Source organism: Triplophysa dalaica, chromosome 1 (assembly GCF_015846415.1).
Source record: "Triplophysa dalaica isolate WHDGS20190420 chromosome 1, ASM1584641v1, whole genome shotgun sequence".
Taxonomy (NCBI): domain Eukaryota; kingdom Metazoa; phylum Chordata; class Actinopteri; order Cypriniformes; family Nemacheilidae; genus Triplophysa; species Triplophysa dalaica.
This window is the reverse complement of record NC_079542.1, coordinates 14,370,191-14,391,425: the sequence shown is the minus strand read 5'-3', so window position 1 is coordinate 14,391,425 and position 21,235 is coordinate 14,370,191. Positions and strand designations below refer to the sequence as shown.

The 21,235-nt window shown below is 36.6% G+C and overlaps 2 protein-coding genes across 4 annotated transcripts in view; one reads left to right on the top strand and one right to left on the bottom strand.

The window, feature by feature from the left end:
• The window catches only part of itfg1 (integrin alpha FG-GAP repeat containing 1), a 116,288-nt gene extending 111,603 nt beyond the window's left edge, over positions 1–4,685 (bottom strand). Inside the window, exons 1-6 of the mRNA XM_056756821.1 lie at positions 4,445–4,685; positions 4,090–4,174; positions 3,861–4,003; positions 3,707–3,764; positions 3,502–3,576; positions 3,322–3,416 (exon numbers count right to left, since the gene is read on the bottom strand). Of these exons, the coding sequence (XP_056612799.1) occupies positions 3,322–3,416; positions 3,502–3,576; positions 3,707–3,764; positions 3,861–4,003; positions 4,090–4,174; positions 4,445–4,661 (673 nt within the window). The 5' untranslated portion in view covers positions 4,662–4,685. The remainder of the gene's footprint in view (positions 1–3,321; positions 3,417–3,501; positions 3,577–3,706; positions 3,765–3,860; positions 4,004–4,089; positions 4,175–4,444) is intronic.
• A 12-nt stretch (positions 4,686–4,697) lies between these two features.
• Positions 4,698–21,235, top strand: part of phkb (phosphorylase kinase, beta) — a 60,252-nt gene continuing 43,714 nt past the window's right edge. For 2 of the 3 annotated variants that reach the window (XM_056756796.1, XM_056756803.1), the window contains exons 1-6: positions 4,729–4,816; positions 6,987–7,073; positions 11,108–11,246; positions 13,107–13,206; positions 20,527–20,634; positions 20,769–20,849. In XM_056756796.1, the coding sequence (XP_056612774.1) occupies positions 4,753–4,816; positions 6,987–7,073; positions 11,108–11,246; positions 13,107–13,206; positions 20,527–20,634; positions 20,769–20,849 (579 nt within the window). In that variant the 5' untranslated portion in view covers positions 4,729–4,752. Of the gene's footprint in view, positions 4,817–5,421; positions 5,513–6,986; positions 7,074–11,107; positions 11,247–13,106; positions 13,207–20,526; positions 20,635–20,768; positions 20,850–21,235 lie in introns of all 3 variants that reach the window. The other variant, XM_056756810.1, reaches the window with a different exon arrangement.

Below are 21,235 nucleotides of genomic sequence, written 5' to 3'. Positions count from 1 at the left end.
TACTGTATAAATGTCTCTGTTCTGATGAACACAGAGAAAGATATTTGGAAGAATGCTTGTAACAAAACAGTTCTTGGCCATCATTAACTACCATAGTAGGAAAATGTACAATGGTTGTCGAAAGTGCCCCAGAACTGTTTGCTCTTCTACATTCTTGAAAAGATCTTCTTTTGTTTTCAACAGAACAAATACATTTATGAAGCATTTTTTCCTACTATGGAAGTCAATGGTGGCCATGTGGTAGTCAGTGGTTAAACTGTCTGATTACAAGCATTCTTCCAAATATCTTTCTCTGTGTTCATCAGAACAAAAAAAATTATACAGATGTGAAACAACTATAGGGTCAGTAAAGAATTAGCTTTTTGGGTGAACTGTCCCTTTAAGTGTATTAATCTTATACTGCAGTTAAGTTCATATAAGTTGTGCTTCATTCATTAATTAATCGTTATGTGTCAAAGGCCTTAAACAGACAATTCATTGTCATAAATCATTTATTTAATATACAATTAACCATCCAATTTCATAGCCAGAGGCACTCCGAATTCATGGCTCATAAGAATCAGAAAAAGTAATTGACAGCCTTCTTCACCTAATACAGTACCTCAGCCTTTAGATAAAACCTCTTCCTAAAAGCCTTCCTCCAACCCCACTGAGGTTCTGCCCTCGCACCAACTACTGACACACCAGACAGCCATAATTGTAGAGTAAGAGGAGAATGATTTTGTCGTGGGTGTGTTCTTTATTTCACTTCTGGGCTCTTGCTAATCTGCTGTGATTTTCTCACAGCTGAAGAAGTCCAGAGAAGCTTTCTCTTTGCTGGCTGCCAATCAGAACCAACAGTACGCCTGTTCGTGTGGCAGCAGAACAGCCTCCAGATGGTTTGAGGATGGAGGTGATGCCAGGCTCCTGCCGAGAGGGCGGGAGAAGAGCACTGTAGCGGATCTGGGCTTTGTCTTTGCATGGAAAACTGATGTAGGCCTTTAAATGACATTTTGACCACTAAATACTTTTGAGAATGAGAAGCCTCATTCATTCAGTCACTGTGATAAAAATTGACCACGCTTTTGATCTGAGCACTAACTACCTGTCAGAATTCAACTTTTTTATATTCGGTCTGACTACGCAGATTCTGCAACAGGATATTAAAGTCAATTTTATGTGACTGACAGGCGAGCTTACCAGGAAACTCTTCACCCTTGAAAGCGGCTATGAATTCAAAAACAGCTTATGAGAGATCATTTGATTTAAACAACTTAAAGGAGGAAAAAACACCCAGACAGCTGGAAAGTCAGTAGCACCTTACAATAAGGCTGCTCTTGGCTGAAATATACTTTTCTCCTGACTTAACAAGCTAAGATGATATTTAACCGCCCTTTAGACCAGTGGTTCTCACTTTTAGCCATGGGGAGACACCGCAATGCATATTTTGGATGTCTCTTTTTTATCCATCATTTTATTAGATGAGGTATCAGGTAACTGAATTGTCAGATATGGAGGAGTCATACACAATTGCATTGATGTGGGTCTCAAGAGTAAGAATGATCCACTACTCAACATAATAGTATTAGTTGTCAAAATATTTTTGATGAAGTCTTCTACTCTGGTGTCAGGGCAGGTAGGTATGAAAACACAATTTTTAAAATGTTGTGGAGCTTATTAAATACACAGCACACCAAAGCTAAAACAAACAAAACAACCCATTGTGCAAATACCTAGAGATTCTATACTTCACAGACACTCCCCACTAGACCAGCTAAAAATGGGACACAAATTTCTCAGACAAAACACAAGGCTCAGAAAATATCCTGTCTTGATGACAGGCCAACACGGAGTGAGAAACGCCTGCAAAAGCCAATCTGCAACATGAAGGATAAATTCAGAATGATTTTTTTTCCAGTGGTGTATAAACTGGGAATCTCTGCTGGTCTCAGTCATGTTGAAAATGTAAGCTTGAAGTGCCTCTTTTTGGGTAGTTTATCAGCAAGTTGAAATAGAACGCTGGAGAAATGTTTTGATATAATAACTATTCCACATGTAAACCATGCAATTTTCTTTCAGCATTTTAATCAGTATATTGCTTTTCAAAGAGTTCAAAGACTTACTAGAACATAAAATAAAGACAAACGATATTCTTAATATTGGATAAAAGAGTTTGCTAAATGGTTAAATGCAAGAGCCTAATGTGTTTACCTTGTGAAAAGAAAATATGGTAACCAGATGAGTCAACTCAACTATATAAAACTTTTTGTGACCTCCACAAACCAGGAGAAAGAGCACACAAACCGGTAACACTTTTAGTATAGAGACCATTTCTAATTATTATCTAGTTGCTTATACTACCTAAACAAAGGGGACAAAAAGTAATATTCTTAAACTTTTATAAGCATATTGAGTGTTTACTAGTACTCCATATTCTGCATGACCCTAATCCTACCCAATTCCTAAAACAAGGGCTTTACAGTGTGACATATATGTCGAACATGCGATGAAAAAATCTGGGTAACACTTTCCCAACAACCCGACATCCAGATTAAGAACACTGTACTGTATTAGAATATTTGCAACAGTAAATTGTAGTATTCTAGCAATAAATTGATAAACTATTAACACTAGAGTATAATTATACTTACTAAACCGAGGAAATTTAGTTTACCATTGTAAATAATAAAATAGTATACTACAGAATGTGGACAAATATATAATTATTGTAGTAAAAGAAAACAAAAAACACAGAACTCAGAAAATTTAAACGGAAAAAAGGAACTTGGGAAAAACTCAATTATATTGCCCTTATTTACCCAACTGTAAGATAAATGTCCTTGGTCCATTACCTGCCTATTTATGTGATAAACTACACATAAATGCTTTTCATATATTATATTATTATATTTTTTCTAATATAACAGTAGTTTTATTCTTGTGCTACAACTGTATGGCCTGTGCTACAAAATTTTAAACCTTTGTAGCGTCATACTACGTGCAAAAAAACTTCCTTACTAACTATTAAAAATAAAGTGTGACCGATTATGTCCAAAAAAGTTTGAGAAGAATCTTTTCTCGTAAATCTAAGGGTTCGAAGTGGTGATGGGAAAAACTGAATTCCAGCACTGCAACCAATAAATAAATCAAGCGGCACTCAGGGTTCCCCTCAACAACCAGGCTTCAACTTGGCATTTGCAGCAAATTTAACTGAGAGCTCCAGAACAGTAAAAACTGTTAACAGTAACAATTTACCTCACAGAGCATCTCCTTGTCTTTAATCGGAGGCAAACAGAGTACAGCAAGGCAGAGTTTAGGAAAGACCACAGTAGCATTACTCACCCGCTGTAAAGTCCTTGTTTAGATCGATGAAAGCATTGGAATGAGGAACACGCATTTTGACATTTGATCCGAGAGCCTTCTCCCATCTTTGTTTCCTGAATAAGCAAAAAAACACTCCGAGTATAAACATGATTGTCATGACGCTGTCAGCAAGAACCGATATCTGGACAACAGCCTTACCTGGCACTGAGATAGCAAACAACTAATGATTCACCCGCAACTCCAAATATGTCTGGAATCATGTCGCCATTAAAGCTGTACATAGAAAGAAGAATGCGGCATATTAGCAATAAATCTGTTTCAGACTTATATGTATTTGTATGTAAATAAATAATTATTATCTCACGTAAAAATTTAATTTCTATAAAACAAATTATGCACTTACTCCATGACAAGGGGCTCATCTTTAAAAGTCTGGTTCAGATCGAACCTTGCACTCTGGTCTAAAAGAGAACATTGTAAAAATGCAAATCCATTATGAAATTGCTGTATGAATTACACCATGCTAATTTCTTTTATGTATTCATATAAGGCTTTACTTAAAGTTTGGTTGTGTCCCCAGAAGATATAGACAGTTGTTTCTACGGGGCCGGTGGTGTGTTTAGGGTGGGCAGTAAGAAGCACATCCATCTGTGAATCTCCATCATAATCACCCGGGACAACACTACTGATGCTGATGTCACTAGAGGAGCGGAGAAGAAAATAATGCATTCTCAATATTAAAAATAAAAAAAGTGTTTGTATTTCTGTAATAGAGCATATTCTTACGGAGGGAAGACCTCTTTGGTCAAGTGGACTTTAGGTTTGAAATAAGGTGCTTTGAGATCAGCCAAGAAAATCAACATCTCAGATTCTGAAAAACAGATACACAACGTCATTACGTTACAAAATCTATAAAATGCAAAATACAAACAAAACAAATTATAAAATGAGTAATAAAGTCTATAGCAATTAAACAAACAACCACACCTCCCTTTCATTTGAAATAACAGCAGTGTCCGGTGACACCTTATCAAAGCTTACACACTTTAAATACATTAAATATTGTTTAAAGTAAATTACGTTCAATCTCTGTTTCGGACTTTATTTTAATCTCTAACGTTACAAACATAACTGCACTTACCCTCTCTGATGACGAAGATGTCAGTCTGTTTATCCGAATTAAAGTCACCGAAAGCCGCCACGGTGCCATAATTTTCTGAGCCAAATAAATCGCTAGTAACGTCCTGTAACGCAAACGTCACATGTCGTCCAACAAAACACAACAATAAGGTCAGAAACGAATTCCATGACAGCAACATTGCTGCTAGCACAGACCAACACAAACCGGAATACGGCATGTCGCCTTAAAGCAACCAGAAAGAATATACGCTTTGCGACAGTGTGAGTGTTTTTACGGCAGCCGAGCCGTGATGTTGTTGTGGTGTCGTTATGGCCAGCTTAGCAGATGTCGGCTGGAAGCTCCTGGAATTCAAAGCCAGATCTAAGCGATCAGGTTTGGCTTTTTAAGATGCATGACATTGAGCACCCTTAAACAGTTTGTGTTTGTACATACTGTGTGCATTTTGAGCCGCTGTTCGTGTTGAAGAAACGTATTAACACGAGTTCTGTTGTTGCATGTGTCTGTGAAAACAGGGACCAGAACCCAAAGGTCAGGCGTGAAGTCTACACTGATCAGGCGCTATAAATAGATTCTAACTGCACAGAAACTATTGAGAGGCTCTTGTAAACCTTTTAAATCTTGTTTGAATCTGCAAGCCTGTCTTTAAAATACAGTGAACTCTGAAACAGTTTAAAGAAGCTGCTTCCATCTCTGTAGGACAGACAGATACTGTAGTGTAAATAAACAAGCAACGCTACAGAGGACAAATGGACATTTTTCAGCATTGACATCAGAGTGGCATTATAGTGTATATGGTGTCTTAGACATTTCCACACGGTTTCATAGTCATCTCATCAAACCCACATCCTTTCTAGTACCTAATTTCTGAATTTGCATGCTCCTTTGGTAAAATGCCTTAAACTCGCACTGTGATTCCATGTAATTGTTTTTTTTCTTGTAATGCTATACTAACCCTGTGAATTACACTAATGTTGTAGTTTAACTAATACTGGCGTGGGATCATCTAATGAACAATGGCCAACACCACAAGCGAGGCACAGAATGCCCGTCGCAAACTCCGGAAATTTGGTAAGTTGGGTTGCAGTGATTATTTCATGGATAAGCCGCCCTTGCTTTTAAATTAAGACTTTTAGTGTAAATTGTTTGATATCACACACACTTACCTATAGGGATGTAACAATATTATACATATCGTGTTATCCCAATTGCATAATTGTCTCAATATTATCGGGGTCACATAACTATGAAACGATAGGTGTTCTGGGCCTAACATAGAGAATGTTAGAAAAAATAATAAAGGTTACCCTTGATAAGGTCTGTCTGGTGCAATAATTTTATTTTATGAAGGGACTTTTAGGTCATTTGACCCATCTCATACAACTCTTAGTAACAGATATGATTAGGTGAAAAAGAAAATTTTAATATATTGCAACAAATACCGTACCACAGACTTTGTACCAAGGTATTACCGTACAGTGAGATTTTGATATTATTGCATCCCTACTATTAACTGTCTGATGTCTTTAAAATCGATAGAAATTGTTAATATATTCACACCTCCATCTTGGTCCAGAAATAAGTCATTATTGCAAAATCCAAACTGTTTAATTGAATGTTCTTTTTCTATTTCAGAAAAAATAACACTAGTGTTCCAACTATAATAAAGATCTAAAAGGGTTTGCATATTTACGCTTTGGTGCATCATGAAGGGAATTCCCTTATCAAATCAGTAATGCAATCCAGTACATCTCTTTCTGTCAATGTCCAATCAAAACTGTTAACAAAGGGTACCTGTGCCTCTCAAAGCAAGTTACTTTTTATCAATGTGATGAATTTAAAAAAAGGAGTATCTTTCATTTGTCTTTTGAATGTGTGCTGCTTAGCTTGAGTTATCTTGAAGAGATGGCTTTGTCCCTGCTACTTAAAAGCTGATGGGAATTATGCTAATTTGCTAGGAAATCTGAATTTTCAGTACCTGAGGTATTGACCCTAGGTCGATTCTATTAAAATGTAAATTGCTCCAAAGTTAAATGCATCTGAAATAGTGCTCCAGATGATGGGGTTCCCCTGAAACTCAACTCACTGAAACAGAAAAAGCAGAATTTTCTGGTGTCAGGATACATTATTCACAGAGTGTGCCAGTGCCTTCAATTCAGGAATTAAACCATGTGCTTGAACTGATGTTTGGGTTGACAGATGCATCTTACGAACAATAGCGTTAAGCTTTGATTGTTTTTCTGGCATGCTTTGCTGCCTTTGCATCTCAGTAAATCTACATTTTGCTGCTCTTAGCATTGTATATGGAACAGAAAACCATTAAGGTTACAGAGACAAAATGAACCGCATTTTGATTTTGGTGTGTCAGCTCAACCTAAGCATGGTAAATAGCCCAAAGTGGCCAAGTAGCATTATCAACAAACTATGCAGGTTTTTATGTAAGCATATCACATAGTTCCTGTGACATGTCAAAATATGTAGTGATAATATGAGTATCAAGATTTATTTGTTCTTTAATATTTATATCTGGGCTCTCTGTTATCAGGCTCCATCTATGAACCACTTAAGCTATCCACACTGCATCGGGAGGATGAGCCCCTTTGGGAGAAACTTGACCGCTACTATAATGCAGGTGAGAATTAATTTCCTGAATGTCATTTTGATGATGGGTTAAATATTTTCTATCGACCTCTAAGTCACCTCTGTACAAAGATAAACTCTTGTAAATGGATGTTTTTACATAGGCTTAACCACAATGGTCGATCTGGAAATTAAATGCCATGGGTACATTGGAGTTGTGAAAAAACATCTCCTGACAACTGAATTATGACCTTTAATAAGGAATTTACCATTCATCAAATGGATGCTGAGTCTATGGTCTGCCCACAGTTCATTCACTGACAGTGATGCATAATGCAAAAGAGGCGTTGACTAAAATTGGCTTTGCAACCTGATTGACTGACTTTATGCGGCTTATATAATATTGACATACAGGTTGTTATAACCAGTCCACATAAAAATAAAACCTACACTCACCTAAAGGATTATTGGGAACACCTGTTCAAATTATCATTAATGCAATTATGGTGGTGGTGTAATGGTGTGGGGGATGTTTTCTTGGCACACTTTAGGCCCCTTAGTGCCAATTGGGCATCGTTTAAATGCCACGGCCTACCTGAGCATTGTTTCTGACTATGTCCATCCCTTTATGACCACCATGTACCCATCCTCTGATGGCTACTTCCAGCAGGATAATGCACCATGTCACAAAGCTCGAATCATTTCAAATTGGTTTCTTAAACATGACAATGAGTTCACTGTACTTAAATGGCCCCCACAGTCACCAGATCTCAACCCAATAGAGCATCTTTGGGATGTGGTGGAACGGGAGCTTCGTGCATCCCACAAATCTCCATCAACTCCAAGATGCTATCCTATCAATATGGGCCAACATTTCTAAAGAATGCTTTCAGCACCTAGTTCAATCAATGCCAAGTAGAATTAAGGCAGTTCTGAAGGCGAAAGGGGGTCAAACACAGTATTAGTATGGTGTTCCTAATAATCCTTTAGGTGATTGTATGTTGACAGGGTAAACCTTCTTGAGAAGTTTTCTGGAATATTTTTTTAGTTTAATTGGAAATAAGAATATATAAAGGTGTCACACTATATATATATGTGACCCTGGACAACAAAACCAGTCTTATGGGTACATTTATAGAAATTTAGATGTTTACATCATCTGAAAGCTGAATAAATAAGCATTCTATTGATGTAGGAGTTAGAATATGACAATATCTGAGATACAACCGTTTAAAACTCTGGAATCTGAGAGTATAAAAAATCTTAATATAGAAAATTGCCTTTGAAGTTGTTAAACAGGGGCTCTGTGGCAAGCCATCCACTCACAAAAATAAGGTCTTTATATATTAAGGGTAGGAAATTTACAAAATACCTTAATGGAACATGATCTGTTCTTAATATCCTAATGATTTTTGGAATAAAAGAAAAAACGATAATTTAGACCCATACAATGTAGTTTTGTTTTTTTACCAAAAATGTTCCTGTGCTACTTAAGACTTGTTTTGTGATCCAGGGTCACATATACACTCCTATTCCTAGTGATTTCTGGCTTACCCGAACAAAGTTGATCTATCTACAGAAGTTAGTGTCCCCTTCATTATTATCAAGACAAAATTATTGTCATTATGACAACAAGATGTTTTCTAATTTCATTAGGAGAATGTTCAGAGTCTCCAAACCATTACATTTAATTATAATGCCTGGCAGATTAATACATCCAAGCAAAAAAGACGTTAGCAAAATGCATTTGTAGCTTGTGTGGTTTCTCATTGCTGCACTTCTCTGAGCATTTTTCTTTTAATCAATACTCATCATTCCTTGCCCTCTCTCTCTCTCTCTCTCTCTCTCCCTCACACACACACACACACACACACACACACGCACGCACGCACGCACGCACACACACACACATCCCTAATCCTCTTTCCATTTTATTTTTGACTATGGCAATAAATACTGCTGTATGGAATGGGTATTTAGACCAGAGTTATACATTTAAAGAGGTTCACACCCCTACTTAATAGTGTAAGAGCACAAGAGAGCGAACAAAAAGAGTGAAAGAAAGGATGTTTCTCATTTCCAGATGAGTGTGACCTCTTTTTTTTTTATTACAAGTGAATCCCCATCTTATTCCATATAATAAGAATCCTACAATGATAAATGGTGTAAATTGCATAATTTAGGTGGTAAAAGTTTTGCCAGACTCCATTCCGCTGAAATGTAAGTCAGTAGCATCCAGCTGCTCTGATCGATCACACATTCAATCATCCTCTGTTACTTCATTTAAACTAAGAACGCTCAGAGATGCATTCAAATCCTAACTGCGACTGATTACATTGCGAAACACACACTGACATGTTTTTGTGAACTTCTTATTTTAGCCTGTATGAAAGTTATTGCTGTTTTATCTTTGGTCTCTTTCTCTGTTTCTGGCTTTTTCTATTTATGTGGTAATGACATCATGCCTCACTGCCTCTCATTTCCTTCTCTATCCCTCTCCTGCCTGATTGTAGTGAATGCAGTTCTGCTATCTGTCCCCTGCCTCCACAAGATTAAGGTTGTGGAAAACAAGCTTTAACTTTTAATGGACATATTACTTTCTCTGTCCTCTTCTTTCCTCCGTTTCAATCTCCAGCCCTTTTCTCCTTCTGCGACACTTTGTAATACCCCCCCATCACGGCCGCCCCCCCGTCCATGTCCCATTAAAAACAGCCTGTTATTTTCTCCGACATCAGGGCTTGTTTTAGAGGTGCATTATGCTGATAGGTGATAAGAGAGATGCAGTCTTCAAAGCATTTGCATCTAGAGTGCTATGACGTGTTCTGTCTCTCATTCCACAGATGAGTGTGAATAATATGTCATTTTGTTTTCTTCTCGTCTCTAAAAAGATTGTTCAGGTGATGCACGTCTGCCTCTGAGAGCCATGGCGCCTGTGAAATGACTGTAAATGAGATGTCCTTGATTAGTAATTTAAGGTTTGCACAGAGGAAAATGGACGATAATACCAGGCTATGCTGCAGATTTTCTGAATTAATTGATCTCCGACCCTATAGCCAGCTTTAGTGAGCGTTATCTACCTCTATATTATACACAGTAATATTATTTTATTTGTTAAAAAGCATTGGGTAAATAAATCATTTTTTATCCTTTGCTCTATATTTTGAATGGAAAGACTTGCATTTACTTTATTCCAGTTCTTGACGTTTGATATGACAACTTGAATTGTGTCATCTCTTGCTTTGACTTGTATTATCCTTATTTATCAATCACTTTTGTTTAACATGTCTGCTAAGTGAATAAATGGACAACAATTCCATGTGATGTTTCCATCAATTTCCATTTTCTGCAGCTGTCTTTTATATAGGTTTCATACAAACTATGCAGCTTACACCCTACCCGGGCTTTCTCAGTTCTCTGACCTGTTCTGCTGTGAAACATTTCTCAAACTGCAATCTTCCAGCCAGCATCAACCACACTTACAGAACAGGGTCTAATCAGATAAAGATGTATTTATCGCCATGCCTGGAATGCTGGCTTCCTCTGGGGGAGTCAGAGGAATCCTGGCTGCAGTTTCTCTGAAGAGTATATTAATATTGTGACTAATTCCCCCAGTGTCTCCTTATCCCCAGCCCTGCTGGCTCTGTCTCTTTGAATTGACCCAAACTCTACATAACAAATGAGGGCTCGGAATGAATGTCCCCTTCATTTGTGCTGGCGTAATGTGCTGATGAAAAATGAAGTGCCCTATTCAGCCTGATTATACATTAGTAAAGAGAAATCACACTGGAGAGAGAGAGAGAGCAAGATTAACATGATGGTCACAGTGATGGATAAAGATGTGCTGTCTCTTTTCTCGTCATTTGAGTTAAGATGAGTAATTAGAATTTTGAATCAATTATACATGCACACAACATAAATACGAATTGGTTTCAAACATGTGTAAACAGATTGGGAAGGTAAGTGTTTAAGGAGACACTTACTGTTTCTCTTTCATTGATTTCATTGATTTCCTTAATCTTTGGGCTTTTGACTGTAACACCATCATGAAAATAAACCACATGTTCTCTGGGTTGTCTTTTCTTCCAGTGAAATGCACCATTCTCAATTACCAGAGTCCCACCACTGGTCTGTTTCCAGTGAAGACTTGTTCTGGGTGTAAGGAAGCTAAAGTCAGAGACTCGCTCTACTGTGCTGCCAGTATCTGGGCCCTGGCTTTGGCATACAGGTCAGATATTCTCAATAATGTGTGGATTTGTCTTCATAAAACCTGAAAACATTAAGACCTTGATCCTGAAGCATGCAATAATTAAGATGGTTAATATTCTTCCGTTGCTAAATGTAAATGAATGTTTCGAAGAGATCTGTGGGTGCCTGGCCAAGCAGACCAGATAGACCTGGAGCTGTTGGTATTATTGCTCTCAGATACATATAAAAAAGCACAACAAATAGAATATGGCAAACTGCTGCACAAAATGGGGACTGTGCTTAGATTATTTACCTTCATATAGCACTGTTTTTATGCTGCAATCTTACAATTTCAATACATTTTATAGGCTGCACCATTATTTCTATCAATAGATTACTATTGTTATAATTATACCTGATATAGTTGTCTTTATATTATTTTAACTACCTAAAACTTACAGATATTCTTTAATAAGGTTATTTTCAAATGAAACCTGTCCATAAAGGGCAACGTTTTGCAGGACTCTCAGTATTGTTAACTGGGGAATATCAATTCTTTCTCGGCTTCTTCAAGGGATAGTTCACCCAAAAATGAAAATTCTATCATCATTTATCATTTCAAAACCTGTAAGACTTTCTTTCTTACGCATAACACAAAAGAAGCTTTTTAAAGAAAGTTAGTAACCGAACAGCGTCGGCACACATTCATTTTTATTTTATGGACACAAAACCTATGCAAGTGAATGGGTGCCAGTTAACAACATTCTTCAATATATATATATATATATATATATATATATATATATATATATATATATTTTTTTTTTGTGTTCTGCGGAAGAAAGAAATGACGATGTTTGAAATGACAAGAGGGTGAGTAAATGATCACAGAATTTTTGGGTGAACCATCCCTTTTACTCCTTTCTTTTAAATAAATATTATTTTGTGTGGAATTTAATGCATGTTTTTCTTTGACTTTGTTGTATCGATATTCCGTTTCCTGTTAATCGAACAAAGACTGGCTGTGAGACAAAAAATGACTTGCAATAAGGTTGTGTTTGTTAACATTTGTTAATGCTTAAATGATTATTTAACATGAACTAACAGTAAACAATGCTTATGCAGCATTTATTCATGTTCGTTCTTATTAAATTTAGCACTTGCTATAACTAAAGCAAGCCGTATCTGTTAACATTAGTTAATGCAAATTATTGTTTTTTTATTCATTTATGTTAGCTAATGAATTCACAAATGTTAACAAATACAACCTTATTGTAAAGTGTTAGCCTTTTCCAAGTTTTTATATTTTGATTACACACACATCCTCCCTTGTGTCAGAAGCAGTGCACCAGTCCTTCATATTAATTCTGACCTAAACTCACAGGGCCCTTGTCAAGGTTATATTTGAAATGCTTAAAATAGCTGCGATTTACAGTAGGGCACCAGAGAAGGAGACTTTGTTGAACGCCTAAGACTAACTGTTATTTTCTTCCATTCCTCTCTCTCCTGGTGAGGGTTCTTCCTCTAGAGGACGAAAGCGAGGGTAAATATAGAGAGCTGGAGTATAACAGAGAGAGACGCAGTCATCAGTCTTCACCTCTTCATATTAGCAATGTCAGAGGAGTTTAATTAAGATGATTCCAATCTGACAGCAAGGCCTTAATCCATTACTTACTCTCAATTTGTCTCTGATGTAGTATTCGGAGTGGCGTGCATGTGTGTGCAATATATATGATGTTACGTTGTGCGTGTTAAAAATGTGCATGTTTGGTTTAAATGCAAAAATAACCAGCCTGATATCAACATTTTACCCTCGTTTAAATGTTTTCTTCTAATAAAGAAGTTTCTTGACAACAGAATAATGTGTTTCTCAGTAACTCATTGAATGTTTGACTTACAGGCGCATTGATGATGACATGGGCCGTACACATGAACTGGAGCACTCTGCCATTAAATGCATGCGAGGGATTATGTACTGCTATATGCGTCAGGCTGATAAGGTTGGTCACTGCTTTATATACTGTGTCGCACCATGTGCACATCAAATATTAATTGTGCCGTTAGATGGTTATTAATGGAACTTTTAGTAGTTCTTGAAATACAAAATCCTGCACCGTCTAACCCTCCAGCTTGTATTGCATAACTTGCTATTAGTACTGCAGACATACAGTTTTATTCAAACTGTTAGTATTTAAAGCAGGGGTCTTCAACATTTTTTGCGGCAAGGTCCCCTCAGATGAGAGATGCATGGAGCAGGGACCTCCTTATACTAAGATTGTAAACATGAAAACTATGTTTATAGAAACCAGCCTTATTGTCACAGCAATATTATGTTAAGACATTACATTAGCACTTTTATGCATGTTATTGTTGCACATACATACTTTTCTGTGCATTATTTTTATTATAGATTGTTTTTTATTTTAAGGGATTTGCAGCATCCTACATTTTCATTTTACTGTGTGATGGACAGTTAAACATTTACTTGTCCTGAACCTTAGTTTTTATTAAGGCTTCAATTAGATGACTGACGCTGGTTAATGACACAAAGACTATTCTAGTGGAGCTAGAGGTTGTCTCTAAGGATGCGAAATAAATTAGTGCGGATGTTATGCATTCTGTTGTAAAAGCAGGCCGTTTCATAAAGGTACAGTTTGTAACAATTTTGCAGCAATATATCCAGAAACCACTTTAATATATTTTGTTCAGCTGAGTACTTACAATATCTCAAATGTTTCCAACTACTTGTAAATCGTGAGAAAATCTAAATTCTAAACCGTGATACTGGGCTGTGCAGTTGCCTGTCAATGGCATCAATTACCCTTTGTTACTTGTTACATTGGTCAGTTAGTCGTGAAAAAAAATATCATGTGATGTCATGCAGTCAGCATGCACGTTAAAACGTCACGGCGCTGCGCAACTTGGTCAGTGTATGATATCAAGAGAAAAAATGCAAGATCAACGTGAACAGTGCCTATGTTAATAAATATGAAAAGACGCCATTTGGTGCTGCGCGATGATGACAGCCTGACCACAAAAGCACTGAAGATAAGACTCACAGAAGAAATTGACAAGAGATGGGAATTGACGGGCAGAAAGTTGATCCACATAAGCTGCGCAATATAGGAACCATTACAGCATTAGTACTACAGTCTACAGAGGACGGTGAGCCCGCACCAAAAAAGAAAAATTAGGCCGAGATGGCCTGATGGCCATTTATGAGGAGGAGCATGCGATGAGAAGAATGAAATAAAAATGTACTTGGCGGATAAAACAAAGGTTGATTCGGGACTGTTGACATGGTGGCAAAAAAATAAAAAATGATATTTAAAGCTCCCTAAAGCAGCTAAGCACACATCCACACCTCTCGAAGCCCGGCTTCATTGTGAATAAATCAAGAAGCTCACTTCTTCCCAAAATGTGGACAAGCTGTTTCTGACACATATTATAAAAAAGATTGGATGGAAAGATAATGACGGAAATTGTTTATTTAAATTTTTGGTTTTTATTTTTTCCCTTTAAAAAAGAACGAAATTTTAATCAAAAGGGTGATTTATGTTTATGGCTATTTTGTTGGCAAGTTCATTTGGCATGTAACTGATGTTATAGTTTTTTTTGTTAATTAATTATTTAAATGCACAAGCAGTCTACTTGCTGTCTTTCCAACACATGATAATTATAACTTTTTCCGGTGTTGCTGCGGCTCATTTATGTGTCCGTTTCAGTGCTTTATTTATATTTTAAACGCTTAATTGTTATGTTTTAGCATTTCTCTGTAATATGGAAGTGTATTTGGATGTGTACATATTTTCTCAGCCGGTTAACTTAGACTATTCTTTTCCTTGTATATATACGCAAGTAATTATGTTAATATCATGTGCGATTATTTGACTAATTGACGAAATGAAGGACTACGAGTCGACTAGGAAAACCTTTAGTTGGGGGCAGCCCTACATGCTTTGCATTTTTAACAAAAAGTTGCCTTTGAGTAAACAGTTATTAGCGGACCCCTGGCAGTTCCACCACCGGTTGAAGACCCATGATTTAAAGTGTGAACAGTTCATTATCTGTTAAGCTCTAGACTTGTTTGGATTGGTTGCTTTGAGTGATATTGCTATTTTATTCATTTCCATATTTAGCTCCACAGATTTCCAATACACTATAGTGATTGTACACCATTAACGTTCCACCTTTAGACTCCCTCTAATCCACTCTTTCAGTCAAGCAGCACTACAGTTCTGAGGTTTACACTTAATATCAAGAAGAGCTCTTTACATGCTGTGAGGCTTTCTTTGGTATTTCTTCTGGCGTGTATCTACTAACAGTCCATTTCTGAACCTATGCTTGAGATTTGTTGGACACGGTCTCTGGATACTCTGTGTGGCCCTCCATCTGAGATCCCGAAATCTGTGGTTTCATCATCTCGCATTGACTTCAGGCAAACATTTTGTCCTCTCTCTGTTGGTACATCTTGCATTTAGTTTGTGCTGCGATAGGTCTAAGGTTGTGTACATTTGCATTATATTTATGCATTTTGGCACAATCTTTTATCCTAAGCTGCTTGGGGTGTACTTTGCATTTTATCAATCCATTTCTATGGCAAACACCATGTCATTTGGTTCATACCGGCTGTGATAAGGCTTTGCACAGAAATCGATTTTTGCACTGGAAAGTTAAAGGCGTGCAGCATTGAAGAGTAGAATTTTTCCTAATCTGTGTGTGCTTTGTGTAAAGTGAATGCCAATCTACTGGGCATTATTTAAAAAGGCTTTCTGTGGGTTGAATTTGGGCAGCTGCCAGCTGGGCTTTTCTGTGGTTTTAACATTCGGATGTTGCTGCAATTAGGGTTTTGACAATGTTCCCATGGCAAGCCGCCCGGATTGGCTGTGGTCATTTACTGAGATGTTGGGCTTCCTGTTTGGACCAGCTGGTTATGTTTTGCATCATCAACTAAATGGAAATGTATAGTTCTGCATATACATACTGTTCTCAGAAAGAGAAGAAGAGTAGTACCATGGTACTGCTATTATGGTGTTACCATGATATTTAGATTAACAATATATTGATTACTATATTAAAACAGCAACATATTTTCACAATACTTGAAGGGACTTGAAAAGACGACTGTGCTGTTACAATATTACACATTTAAAAAAACTTGGTTATAGCATATTGCCATGTTTAATGTAATAGTTTAAAGAAATTTTATGCAAATACCATGTTGTATTAATGGTTACTGTGGAATGTTTGGGATTTTTTGTGTGATTGGTGAAAATTGGAATAAGTCTATGGTATTTCATAGAAAACTGTTTACAGCATGTTTTAAGTGTGTGTACAACTTGGTGCATTATTCCAACAGCTTTGGTGCTTTTTGTCTTAATAAATGCCTTGACCTGCAGAAGCTACAGGTTTTCACCTTTAGAATATGGAATGCATTTAGTCGTCATTATTTGTGATATCTGATCACTGTTGCTTCAAAAACTTCCCTAATATTAAGTGTTGTCTCATTTTCCCAAACGCACATTAATTCAGTTGTTTTCTCTGTGGCCCGTTGCTCATAAGATAACTGTTCCCTCTCAACGCAAACCTGAGCAATTACGCCTTTGAAATTATTCCATTTAATTTATTTCTGACCCCAAAGACCCGATTTGCAAGAAAGCTTTTCTGTGTCTTAATCATAATGCCTCGTTTATACAGTTAATTACAGAGTGCAGTGTTCATTAACATGCGTCTATGCGGCATTCACAAAGAACATTGTTTTATTCTATAATAAGCTCGCAACGCACCGCCACCGTTCATATCATCAGTTTCTCAGGTATATTTAACAGACGTGTTTACTGTCGCATATCAAAAGCATATCACACAGTGCAAAAATATGTCACAAACAGATAAATGGGAACAACAAAGTGATAAAGTCCGAACCTCTCAGATTATACTTCCTATATGTTTTATGTATTACTTCTAACCTTATTCCAGCATTAAAGCGGGCGTAACACATAGAGTTTCTGCCAATCTCATATTAATCTTGAGTACCTATAGAGTAGTATTGCATACTTTATATATTCGAAAAGTATTTATTTTGATCACATTTATAAAAGAAAGATACAACTTTACGTTTGTTTTCGAAAACATACGGCGGGGGCGGGGGAAGAGTAGGCTGTACCAAAGCACGTGCGCACCCATTGTCAACAAAACACAGACATCAGTATCACTTACCGCATGCTGTTCATGTCCGGCATCTTTTAGCGCTTGGACGGCTCCATATATCAGTTTCAAGCAATCTCCAAATCCAGCGTTATATCCACAGTTTATATAACATCAATCACCCAAATGCAGTGAACAAACAAAGATCTAAACTTCGCGAACATATGCTCTCTCTCTCCTGCACACATGAGAAAGTGATGTCTGTGCACGCTCCTTCTCCGGTTCTCATTGCTGCCATGTGGGCGTGCCGGATGCTTTTCCGGGAGAATTGTCCAATAAGGGACTAAGAAAAGTTGTTAAAAAACAGTTTTGTATTTTCAAAAAAAACTTTCCGAAACCTGTACGCTCGCTGGGGGAGTCTATCGAGCTCAGAAATGCAACGTAATACCAAACTCGTTTTTTGACAAGTTGACCATGTTAAGCATGAGAAGACAGAAGGTTAAACATTGTTAAGAAGTCAGAATGCATGACGCATCAGTGCAGGGCCCATTTAAATGTTTTTTTTGTGCATGCATAACACACAAGTACACATCTCTCATAAACTCGGTTGCATAGAATTTGATGGATATAATAAAGGTAGCCATGAAGACATTCTTAATAAATTACTCCGATAAAGTCTCCTTTTGACTGAAGGAAACTCACCGCTCTGTCCTTTCATTTTTATTGGTTTAATTTTACAGGCAGCAATGACCAACAGATGTTTCAAATGTCATTCGTTGTCTCGCAGGTGTCTTTATCGCTCTTTCCATCAACATTAGCTTTGTGCAGAAATGGATTTGGATCAGGTACCAGTGTTTATCTATTTGGGTGAATCCTACAGCTGTGTTTGGCTTGTTATACATCTGTGTGAAAAAAACACATTGTATCTGGGACAGAAGGATGCCTCACCTGACGAGAGGGGAAGAAAAAAAATAAAAAAATGGGCCACTTATTTATAACACTAAAATTATGCTGGGGGGCCCCGAGTGTGTTGCGATCAATGGGAAAGGTCGACACAGTTTTGTGATGTGTGTGGGTCTCTCTGTAGGTTTGTAAGATGTATATGACTAACTGTATTAAAGATATACTTTGAAAAGTATATACTAGATAACTATATTCTGTAGATAACTGTTATTTTTAGGCATGTGCTTATTGATTTTAGGAAAGTATAGTTTTGTTTTTGGCTTGCTCTTGTTTCCTTTATAGTGTTTATACATTTTTCTGTATTTGTGTTAAGTGGTAAAGGATATTGTTTGTTAAATTGTACGTGTTGACCCTGGAGTTAGAGAAAAGGTAGCACCAGTGTCTCTAGGGTTTTGGAAGAGATGGTATTATTATATGGAAGATTCTACAAATCCTTGAAAGTCCTTTGGATTTATGGGATACAGGGTTCAAAAACACACAATCCAGTGTCTTGTTTAAATTTGTAACACTTGTATTAACGCAGAAATAATCCACCTCCTGTATATGGTTTTACATCTCCATGTTCTACTATTTTATTTTGTTTCATTTTTGTGCCACACTAAATAATTTAACTTATACTGCGACCTGATTCTTAACATTTGGAAAATAAAACCCTCCAGCGGTCACGTCTACTGAGTAAATGATTGGTTTTTGGTGGTGAGTCACTGTAGAAGTCTTACCTATCCTCTGCAGACCATGTAATCTTTTTATGTGCTGCATCTGTTCGGTGTACAATTTGTTTATTGTCTCTTTCTGTTTTTTACCTTTTACTTTCATCTGGTACATTATGTTTCTATAACAATCTGGGGCCGGATTCACATAGACATTCTGAAGAAGAAAATTGTTATTCTGAAATTCGAATTTAAGAAAAAAGTCAGAAATATTTGTATTTCCGAAAAAAAATTCTTTAGATTGTTCTTACATTTGTTTCTAAAGACTGATTTACAATGCATATGTCACAAGATGACCTTAAGAAAATATTTCAGAATTTCTTGAAAAGGAACATTTTTACGAACTCCCTATAATTCATCTTGAGAACATTCTTATATTTTGTGTAAAGAACAGTTTTGTGAATCCGGCCTCTGGTGTTTAATGAGAAATTATTTAGAGTATATTCACATCATGATTTCACATTTGTAAACATGTGAAATCTATTGATTTTAAAATAGCTAAATGTATATTTAGAATATAATAACATCTAATTAATTTCCAGTATAAAATAAAAGTTGCTGTAGATCTTTAGTGCACTCCCCAATAAACGACACACCAAAGTCTTGCCTGACTCTACCAGTATAGATTCCATACACCCTTTTGAATTAACTAATGTAACCAAGTGAGATTTCAGTTTGATGAGGATACCTACAACAGAAAGTCCGGCCCACACAGAGATCTGAACTCATTGAGTCAGTTTGAGATTACATGAGCAGACAGGAAAAACGGCAACATCTTAAATCCAGGCAGCAGCTCTAAAAAGCAACAAGATGAACAGCCTACCTTCAAAGCAATACAGTTTTCTTTTTTTTTTTCATAATCCCCCAGATTTACTTGGTGGTGAAATCAGATCACTGTGTTGCCCTTACTATCTCTTGATGTACAGTATAGCATTGTATGTCTACATTACATATTATTTTGTTTATTAACCTTTTGGTATTTTTTTTATTATTATAAGTTGTTATAACTGATTAGAATCTAAATATTGCAGGGGGGGGCATTTTGATAGTTGCCCCTAAAGTGATAGTTCACCCAGTAGTATGTCACTATAGTTAAAACCGGGCATTTGTGAGTCTTATATTATCAGAAAGCGTCTATTGCATTATTTGTCAGCAAAGCAACTCATAATGCCTGAGAAATAACTCATCCTGAATGAGCATAACAGTCCTCTAGCTGTTGTAGCCGCATGTATGCTCAACTATATTTTATTGAAAATGTTTCAAACATTTATTATGCATTATCAAAATAAATCCACAAACACATGATCCTAGGGCTGTAAAATTGTGGCATGAACTTCAGGAATGTGCTTCGTTTTTCACATTAGTAAGTATTCAATCAATATTGAAGCAGTAGATGGATTGGTAATATGAAGAGAGAGATGTATTTTCATGGATTATTCCTCTGTGTCTTTTCTATCTTTCACTCTCTCTCTCTCTCTCTCTCTCTCTCTCATTTTCTCATAGGTGGAGAAATTCAAGCAGGATCCAAGCCCGTCCACGTGCCTCCACTCAATATTTAACGTGCATACTGGCGATGAAGTTTATCCCTATAAAGAATACAATCACCTACAGGTAAAAACTGCTGAATTTCTCATCCTGTAATCAGTAGAATACTTTTCCAAATTACTTAATACGTACACAAGTTACTGATTGTTAACAAGCTAAATGTTGTTCATCTTATTTTATTCCTTGTTTTATTTTTACAGATTGATGCCTTGTCTCTGTTTTTACTGTACCTGGTAGAAATGATTTGTTCTGGCCTTCAAATTATCTACAATACAGATGAGGTACGGCTACATGACATGAACTATTTTGTATGGAAAATACAAGTATATGATTGTGTATCGTAGATGTGATGTTCTGCTATTATACCTGAACAATTGTAAATACCAAGCAACACGAATATTGTAATCATTGAATATCATTTACCAGATACCCTAATTATCCCACTCTAGACCTTTTGCATAGCCGCTGCATTTCCTTAATCTATCGTGGAAATACACTTTTTTTCATAATAGGACAAATAGGTCACGTGAAATTACTGCGATGTTGCTTTATTTACTTCTTGTTTCCCGTTGAGATGACGTAAGAGGCGTCCTCTGGTATGATAATCTGTATTTGGGTGTCTTAAAATGTCTTTTGATGTGCAATTATGATATAAAAAAATCCAATC